The sequence below is a fragment of the Xiphophorus couchianus genome, chromosome 15, assembly GCF_001444195.1.
Source record: "Xiphophorus couchianus chromosome 15, X_couchianus-1.0, whole genome shotgun sequence".
Taxonomy (NCBI): Eukaryota; Metazoa; Chordata; class Actinopteri; order Cyprinodontiformes; family Poeciliidae; genus Xiphophorus; species Xiphophorus couchianus.
This window is the reverse complement of record NC_040242.1, coordinates 8,612,520-8,622,633: the sequence shown is the minus strand read 5'-3', so window position 1 is coordinate 8,622,633 and position 10,114 is coordinate 8,612,520. Positions and strand designations below refer to the sequence as shown.

Below are 10,114 nucleotides of genomic sequence, written 5' to 3'. Positions count from 1 at the left end.
TAAACAATTTCTGGCTCTGCCTCCTTCACAATAACTCTCTGAAGGTACTTGAATGGTATGAGTTACGACAATATGTAAAATTTTCTCTGGCATAAACAAAGTATTTTTTTAATTTGAATTGAGCTGAACTTTAATGTTGGTGGATCAATTGCCACGTTGAGCTCTCTAAAACAGGTTGTTGAGGAATTTCTTTATTTAGCTGTTGTCATTTCACCTCCTGCGTGGTCCCTGCCAAAGAAAAATGGAAAATGACGGAGTCCCCATGGTTCACAGTAGGGTTAGTGAGGTAATGAGCAGAGCAGGTAATGAGTGCCTGTGATTATGCTGCCAGTTTATGCCAAAACTTGTAGAAGTGCAAAAGATCAGTTTTGTTTCACCTGTTTTGACAATCCCAAACAGCATATTGTTTAAATTCAGTGGGATGCTATGGTTGACCTATACTGTACCATGAATGATGGGGTGGAATGCATTAGAAATGGCTGACCTTAATAGTTCTCCTTGCTCCACAAGGGAATCTCTGGTCATCTCTCTGACCAACTCCTTTCTTTTCTGACAAGTCAGTTTATTAAGTCCTAGTGAAGGTCTAGACCAGGGGTGTCAAACTCAGTTTAATTTCGGACCATGTCAAGATCATGAATGTTCTCAAATGGCTGAGTACAGCAGAATTTATTGATAAAAATTCATATTAAATACATCTTCAAATAGAATACTATATAACATATTCTGACAATGACTTAATTTGGTACCATACAAATAAAATCTGATTGAATCTTACAAATAAAATTACATATAATCACCCAACTGTTATCTTGAAGTTGTATTCACATAAGGTAGATCTGTTATGTGGGCTGGATTTGGCTCACAGACTATGAGTTTGGCACATGTAATCTAGGCATTTCCATTGACATTGAAATTGTGTCATATTTCTCCCCTGATTTCTGCTTTGATCCATCGTGTCTTTGAAATTTTCAGAATATTCATTTGGCTTCCATTTTTGGTCTGAGCTCTGATTAGCATTTTCAACTATGAAACTTACTATAGACAAGCTATGAATGTTAAATTATTTGAGTTTATCACAGGTCATCTCTAATCACTTTGCAAAAGATCTTCAGGGAAAGTCAGTGAAGATTACATGCTCATTAGCTCATTTTTGAGCGATACAGCACAACCTACATGCATGTTTTTTTTGTTTGTTTGTTTTTAATAAACTAACAAAAAAAAACTGAACCCTGAGACAAAAATTTAGTATAACTGAATTATGTAAATCCTTTAGGGTCATACTTTACTCTGACCAAATCATCTAATAAGGTTTAATTTGAATACAGCAGAAAGATGAAACCAAAAAGAGCATGTATGCTTTGAATTATTTATTGTTTTTGATTAATTCCCCACAGGTAAAAGAAAAAATCAATTAATACATTTGTTAAAGACAAACAAAGCTATAATTTCTTTCCTCACTGTACTTTAAGTAGATGAGATGTCAATGACAAACAAGGAGTACCTGCAAAACAGATACTTCATTTGTGTGTATATCTCATTGGGAATGACTAAAAGGATAAAGAAATGGCAAAGAAATTTAAATAAAACTTCAATTTTTTCCCTCTGATCATTTGCAGGAGTAGACTCAGGCAACGGAGCGACAGCTGCATCCAAAGCGAACTTTGTAGTTCCTGCACTTGTCAAATCTCTGGTCCTTATTGTGGCAGACAAACCCTTTTCCAGGGCTGTAGCTGAAAATGATAACAAAAATGGTAAGTGTACATGATTATTAGAAATGGAAAACTTGCTGAATGATTTGTAGTTAAATTTAGTCTCCTTATTTAAGAATTAGATTCACATTTTAATACTATATACTTAGCAAGCTCATTAAAAAAACAAATTAAGGTTGAATACATAGTTTTTGTTTTATAGGTATATCTATTATTTTACTAAAGAACATTTTTAAAAATCCCAGGTTATTTTAACTTGCATCTTACTGCTAATGTCATGAAAATTGTACTTTACAGGCACATGTTTGTAAGAACCGTTTTTTTTTTTTTAAGGTAACTTACTAATGGGATTTTTGTCCTGTCTTGAGAGCTGGAATTTCATCTTCAACAGTAACAGCCTCAACATAGACAGGATCGGCACAAAGGTCTCCACCATGCTTTTCTTTTCTCAGGGCACTCAGATGCTCCCAGTCACCAGATCCACTGGGGTGGTCTCGATTGTACCACTTGGTCCAGCACACTGCAAAAAAAGAAACAAAAAAAGAAAGAGAGTTCAAAAGCTATGTTACTAAAACCACTTATGCATTCTTTTCATAGGCAAACAAGTGCCACTAAGACACCAAATAGTAAATACATTTATCATTTTCTTTTTCCCTTTTGTTAAAAATGGAATTGATACCATTTTCACAGGTATCAAATGAGCAACTGAAGCGAACTTTGTAATCATGGCACTTCCGGTCCCTCTGATCCTTCATTCTGCAGACAAATCCGGATGTTGTGTCATATCTAGAAAAAAGAAGAAAACAAAGAAAATGAAATGTGTAACACAGCGGTCTTAAAAGGTTTGCACCTGAGTTGGATGACCAAAAGGGTTAAAACACAAAGAGGAATATGTTAATACTTTATGGTGATCCTATTTACTTAAATCTTCAAAGCAGGATCAGTGATTCACCCTGAGTGAATCACTGCTACACAGTCCTCTATGGAAAAAAAACAAGTTTATACCCATTTTAAAGTCATGAAATCCAGGAAATAAACTGCAAATAATACCTGACAAATACACAAAGAAGTGAATGTATCATTTATCAGTATTTCAAATTATGAGGTTCCTCTTTATTGACAAAATTAAGAGATTAAGGATTGTAGAATACAATAGAACAGAAACATTAGTTTGACACAAAAGGTAAGAGAAAATTGTCATTAACAAGGTTTTACATTATAACTCAAAGTAAAATAGACAGCTAAAAATGGGTTGGCTCATAGCAAAACAACATTAGGTATTCATGGCTGAGCAAGACTGTACTTACTTGTAAATCTTTTCACCAGTGTCCTCGGCATTACGCCCAGACAGAGTCCTGGCCTCAATACTTTTCGGGTTAGGGCAGATTTTCCCAGGATTCTCCCTACGAAGAGAGGAAAGCGTCTCCCAGTCTCCACTTCCAGAAGGGTTGTCTCTGTCAAACCACTCTGTCCAGCCCTCTGAGGGAAAAAAAAACACTGTTCAGAAAGAAACATAAACAAAGGCAAACATGTTTTAAATAAAAGCGCCAAATGGTATTGCTACTTACGGACAGAGTAAGACTTTTTGCATTCTGGTAAGCAGAGAAGACAAAAGTATAACTAAAACTCTCAGATATATAAAGGACCCTTAGAAACCATTAAATGCCCACTAAGACTATCTTACCTTGTTGACTTAAGCCCACAAAACCTGCAAAATACAGTTAGAAGAATAAAAGTTACTCAAATTACTTTATAGATTGTCGTTATCTTGATTGGAAATTTGTAATTATTTTGCACACATGTACATACCAAACAACAAAAGTGCTGCAATGGTAAGATTTATCTAGAACAGAGAGGGGAGTCCTTAATCTTTTATTTTACTTCATAAGCAGTTAATTTTATATGCTCAGGTTTTACAGTATGAAATCTAAATTTTAATTGATCTATTAAAATAAATTACCATAAATAAATTAATATCCCTTACTTGGTTGGCCATATTTTCAGAACAACAGTATCAGGTAGGTGTTGCATTCAAAAATGCGAAGACATCCCACATTAGTGTTTTCTAGTTATGCCTGTGTATTACGTTTAAACAGACAAAGGTGAAGGTAGTTTTTAAAATCTCTCAGAAAGACACATTTTACCTTAAAACCTCCAAGGAAACTAAGCAAGAGGTCCTCTTTGCTCAATGAGATGGTTGTTTGTAGGGAACTGTGCCTATTTGTAGCAGCAAGCCTCACACTTTGTGTTACACACACATAGTTTAGCAAAAAAGCTAAACTATGTGTAAACTAAATACAAAGCTCTGGGGTGGAACATTCTTCTGAGAAAGTTCTAAAACCTGTCCTGCTGCGTCTTACTGATAAATATGAATGGACAAGACATAAAACGTATTATTTCCTGAAGATTCTTATGTGGAAGAAGTTTTTTTATTTTTCTCCAACAACTAACAACTTTCATTATGTTTTACTTATCATTTTCACATCAGCTCTGACAACTAACCTTTGTCAAATGTGTGAATTCAACAACTAAGTGTCCAATTCAAGTCTCTAACTAAGACTTTAAAAAGAAATTCTTTTTTTTTCTTTCATTATTGATCTTTAATTGTTGATTCACTCAGTAGGTTTTAGGTTTAGGTAATTTTATTTATATAGCACATTTTCAGCAACAATGCATACAAAGTGCTTAGTACTTTGTACGGTAGTAAACCTTTAATTTAAATATTAGAGAAGGAGACACATTGCCATATTTTTGTTAAGCTTTTGTCAGTTCCAATGGTACATTAAATGTTCTTTAGTAGTTTTATATCAGTTTATGTTTTGCTTTCATTTCTGTTTAAATATTTATTGGAATCATTTTGTATAATTACTAATATTCTCAACATATAGCTCGCATGCTTTACCATATGCCATGTTTTTGGACTTTCAGTCTTTTATTTTGTTCTCTTTCACAGTATGAAATGATTATAAGAACTCAACTTATTTCTACAAAGAATTATGGTTTTCATCTTGGCTGTGGTAAACAGCAAGCTTTTGGCTTATATTAGGATATATACATGTCAGGTCACAGTTGATTTATCCTTTACAAAACATTCCTTGAAGTGTCTTTGGAATACATATTCTATTAGAACACCTGTGTCCAGGTTTCAACCCTCTAGCTGCCAGTTTGAGTTATGGTTTTCCAAAATATATTTTGGAATTTGTTCGAGTAAACATTATGCTGTCAATTTTGTTCATTGCATCATTCCACTTGTGAAGAAATAGTGTAAGAGCGTGATCCTACCTCTAACATGACTGACAGTACATTGGCCTTAGGTTTGAAAATGTTAAATTGACCTTTGTTCCCCTAAATGTACTTGTTGTTAATGTGGCCTAATGGCTATGTGTCCCATTAAGCCTCTATATAGACAGCCGGGTAGTTTTGTCAAGGTTAAAAGAGGTTTGCGCTTCTTTCTTGGTGGTTAATCTCGCAGCCAGTGGCAATGTGAAATTTACTTGACTGTGAATGCTGTGTCCACTTCATGCTATCCTTGAGCCTTAGGGGGCTCTGGCTTGTTCCTGAAACTCCTGTCAAATTTCCTTTCATCTCAGCTGTGTCTTCTTGACCTTGGCACAATGGAGACACATCTTAGTCATTTTTACTTACAGTTCAACCTCATTTACATACACACTTTAAAAAGACAAAACCATGTTTTCTCACTGTCTGAATGTCAATTTAATCAAACTGTTTCCTTTTTGGGTGACTTGCTATTATCAAGATCTTATTTATTTCCTTCATCGCAGAATAACGAAGACGAGATTTTTTTTGTGAACTTTCTTATTACATCTTTTTAAATTCAAAATCTAACATCCTCTTATCTGGTGATATTGCTTTGTAAACTCTTTATAGGTTAATTAAAACATTTGGAACCATTCAGCTTCCAAGCACCTCAACTCTGGAACAAAATTCCAGAAAACTGCAAAACAGCTGAAACACAGAGTTCCTTTAAATGAAGATTAAAGACCCACCTGTTTAGAATTACTTTAGAACCATAATAAACGAAACATTGACCAACTTGTGTATGATTTTGATGATGGCACTCATCAAAATTTAATGTTTGTTCAATTGTTGGCTGTAGAAGGTTTTCTTTATAATGTTGTAATATTCTGTTTTTATTATTTAAAGCACCTTGAATCACCTGGCTGCTGAAATGCGCTCTACAAATAAACTAGATTGATTGATTTAATTTGAGAAAAAGGCACAGAGTTGGGAACTTAACTCCCAGCAGTGTCATTGGGGGTAAAATGGTTTGTATAGTTGCTTGCAAAGCTCTCGATTTGGCATTAAAAGGGAGCACCGGTGCTCTAAGAAGCGCATATCTGTTAATGCAATTTTAAGGTAGTGTCCTAAAAATATGACAAACTTCTGCAACTTCATGAAAAAATTAAATAAATACATCAAGAAGAAATGTAGATATTTCTACAAGCAAGGTTTTTCCTTGGGTACAATTTCCACATGATAGAAAATGAATTTGTTCAAATCCAACAGTGTTTGAACTTTGCATTGATCCTTTTTTTTGTTGTTGTCTACTGTTATTTAGCCATTTTAGTTTATTCCTGTGTGATCATTTATTTTGCCATTTGTGCTATGGATTGTGTTCTTTCAAATTAGTGTTTGTCTTTTCCCTTACTTCTGTAGTTCCACTATGTCTCAACTTTATTTATCTTTATCCTCATACTTGCCAGACTGTTCACCTTCTAAATCTGATTAAATCTTGGGGTGTTGTTTTATAACCTAACTGCAATGTAAACATCACAATAACTTTATGCTTGACCTCTATGTATGTCCTTTAGTCTTTATTGTGCTGCACGTTCGCCAAAGCAGTGTTTGCCAACCCTGGTTCTCAAGCCACACTGCTCTACATATTTTCAATGTTTCCCTGCTGTAACTGTAACTGATTCAGTTACAGTTTTTAGTTCAGCTAAAAAGAAAAAAAAAAAAGCCCATCAACTGAATTTAGGTGTACTGAAGCATGTGCCTTTAGCATCAGAGCTGAATATCTAAAAACTTAATAGCACCGTTAAATTGATGTGTATTTTTTAAAATTTGCATTGGATCTTATTTATGGGTATCAGAGTAATTTTTAAATGAGGAGTTTAAAAATTTGGGTGTGGGGGGTAAAACAATTTGAAAACCATGCATTACCTCCACAAATACGTGTTGCTTTTTGTTGGTCTATTAAAGAAAAACCTTGGTGAACAATAATGAACTCTGTAGTTGTAACATCATAAAATGACAAAAACAACCAAGGGGACAAAATGTTAACTATGAATCAGAAATTTTAATTAGAAGAACAATAAGGAAAAATTATTCCAATAAACTTGCATTGCTGTAAAGTATATGGGTGTTTTTGAATTTGAAATCTAATTTGATGATTTAAAATGGTGACATATATAATTTCTTTGTGATTTTTCTTTCTATTCAGAAAAGAAAGATGAGTGGAAAATCGCAGGGGTTCAACTGCCACAGGGAAAAATGCCACTCTGCTGGTGAGAGCTTGTTTCTCTCTGTCCAGTTATGCAGGGTTGTTGACCACTGTTACGAAATAATTTATGGATTGTTCAATTTTCAGCTGTGCTTCAACACAGCCTTATGAGTGGCTGTTAGGGACAATCACAGCAAACAGACTATTACGGTCACAAGGCATGTTTGGGTGACTCGGTTTTAGGTGTTTTCTAACCAAAGCATTACTGTATGGAAAGAAAAGAAAAAGCACTGAAATATATTACAGCATATTTTTTTGAACATAGGGAGAACAAAGTAAAAATTGTAAGTTTTGTTTGTAAAATTAATTTTATTTTACGAATAACAGTAATGGAGAATGTTCAAAATTTGGCTGACCAAGAGAAATCAGGTGAAGAACCGTTAACATTTTTTTTAGGTTACAATCCCAAAATTGTGGACAAATAGTGTATTATAAAATGTGTCAAGAAAATCCGAGCTCATCCCACTTCCCCATGCTGGAGATTTTAGTTTAACAGTAATAATAAATAAAGTTATCTTTAAAATGAATCACTCAAGTGACATCAAGGCCCAGCAGTAGACTTAAGTGTCAATAAAGTTAGTTTAACAGTAATAATAAATAAAGTTATCTTTATAATGAATCACTCAAGTGATATCAAGGCCCAACAGTAGACTTAAGTGTCAATAAAGTTAGTTTAACAGTAATAATAAATAAAGTTATCTTTATAATGAATCACTCAAGTGACATCAAGGCCCAACATTAGACTTAAGTGTCAATAAAATAAATCTAGTTGTGTGTGTTGTTTTTGTCTCATGCAAACTTTGCTTTAATTCTACTTTTTTCTATCTAATCATAAGAAATCATAGTCAGTCAGAGAGAGTCATTAAACAGGAAAAGCAGGTTTCCTGGAAAAAGAGGAAGTTTCCAGCCTGCAGATTTATAAAAATAGCTGAGACTATTCCTTAGTTTAAAGCATGAAAGTTTTAAAAAATTAAATCTAAACATTTTGAGTAATTTGATAAGATTCAAAGTAAAATACTTATATTAATATTGATTTACTTGTAATAATACTTACACTTATATTTGTGAGAACACTTATAAGAAAAACAAGCAAATGTAACTTTGGTATCAAATAATTAGAATAATAGATTATTCTTGGTTTCTTTTCAGAAAAACATCTGTAATAACTCACATTAAGATCATAATAAGAGTAACTAATAAGTTATGGTTATAAAATTATAAATGAATGCTAAATCAGAGAAGCTAAAGAAAATAAATGTGATATAAATGTGATTTTGACATTGAACTTGAAATGGTGTAAAAGGTTGTAAAACTGCAATTAAACATCACTGATATGTTGGAGGTAGATGGTAGGTGAAAGGTGACAGGAAGGGAAACAGGGGAACTAACAGGAGAGCAGAGATGATCAGCACCTTATTTGGACATAGGAGGTTGAGCAACCCTGAGACATTGGCACAGACATCATGACATGATGTCTCTTAAGACAGTGACGGATATGAGATCATCTGTCTAAGCAGACAGATGAACCCTATATAAGGTGGGTGCAAAAGAGGAACCGTTCGTTGGATCCTCCGGGCAGCTTCGAGCCAAGATCGAGATGGACAAAGAACTCTGCAGCTGAAGAAGAGCCGGGGCCACGGAGCCGGAGACTGTCCTGCACATGGAGACCAACCCGTCTGGCCCACAATCTGTGGCTTCGAATCGCACTTCTCTCATCGGCTGGGTTCTGACCCCAAAGACAAAGATGAAGACAAAGACAAGGAAGAAGAACTGGTGCCTTTTTTCCTGCCAGCACCAAGTCCTGTGTGACCTCAGCATCCATGCGGAGAAGAAGCTCATCGGACCTGCGGAGATCCTGGCCTTCATCGATCAACATCTTCCTCCTGTTGCAACACCTTCTTCATCATCAAGCCAGGTCTGGGGTTTGAAACGCCAGGCTCCGTCCGTCTCTCTCAAAGGTTCCCTTTTTTAGTTCTCAGTGTCAGCAGTAGGGAAAGATAGACTAGATGATTGATTTTACTTATTTGATTATTTCTGCTACTGAATTAAGCTGTACTGACCCTTGCAAAAATGCCTTACTAATAAAATATTTAGCATAAAGAAAATCTAAAGATGTTGTGGACATTCAGTTAATGAGTCACCTTAAAGTTCTTTGATGGTTGTAAAATAGCTGTGATGTTTGATTCTGGAGAGGAAAAAGTGGAAAATGTTTTTAGGTTGCTGGTAGCCCATATTTAAAACCTCATCCTTGGGACTCGACCGAGTCACTAAAACCTACCTGGTTCAATAACAAATGCAAGTTGCAAAATAGAGAACGAGCGACCGTTAACAGGTGTGCTCTGTGAAACTAGTTGGCTGTAGGCTGCTCAGTCTGGCTAATTCACAGGGGGAAGAAGGGTGGGACACCTGGATGTAGGCCGTCAGATAACCAGGCGAATCGTTTCTCGAAACCAGCTTAAACAGAGTTTACTTCAGTTCTGGACAGGGTAAATCCCAGCAGATTTAGGAAACTCAACGTACCCGTTAGAAGGAGAGCTGGTAGCACATCTCCCCTCTCAGAAGAGGAAGTACGAGAGTGAGAGAGTAGAGACAGAAAGGAGGGGGGGGGGTGTTGCGCAACAACAAATGTTATGCCTTGAACCTGAAAGCCTACTAGATGATTCTTTATTCCATGTGTTTTAGCAAAGAAGAATAATTTATGTCTCCTCATCATTGCCTTTGCCTGATCCCTCCATACTCAGAGGGAGCATATTCTGATTTTGGTTCTGAACTTTGCTTCATCAAATGCTTCAGTTCTGGATTTGTTCTGCTCTGTCATCTGACATCGTTGCTGACTTGGTCTGTTTACAATACCATTCAGATAAGGATCTCAGACAACGTA

The 10,114-nt window shown here is 35.3% G+C and overlaps 1 protein-coding gene across 1 annotated transcript; it reads right to left on the bottom strand.

The window, feature by feature from the left end:
* Window positions 1-1,406: 1,406 nt before the first annotated feature.
* On the bottom strand, window positions 1,407-4,621 carry LOC114158840 (cartilage intermediate layer protein 2). Its single transcript, XM_028040734.1, has 5 exons — window positions 4,612-4,621; window positions 3,017-3,188; window positions 2,389-2,495; window positions 2,052-2,229; window positions 1,407-1,730 (listed from the first exon to the last, which is right to left on the bottom strand). The coding sequence occupies exons 1-5, from the start codon at window positions 4,619-4,621 to the stop codon at window positions 1,625-1,627; spliced, it is 573 nt and encodes a 190-aa protein (XP_027896535.1). The 3' UTR covers window positions 1,407-1,624.
* Between the last annotated feature and the right edge of the window lie 5,493 nt (window positions 4,622-10,114).

Bases quoted from the DNA above. Each gene is read 5' to 3' on its own strand.
- LOC114158840 (XM_028040734.1), bottom strand. The intron at 2,496-3,016 runs GTAAGTACAGTC...TCTTTTTTCTAG, and splicing joins ACTGGTGAAAAGATTTACAA to ATATGACACAACATCCGGAT. The intron at 1,731-2,051 runs GTAAGTTACCTT...TATCATTTTCAG, and splicing joins ACAGGACAAAAATCCCATTA to CTACAGCCCTGGAAAAGGGT.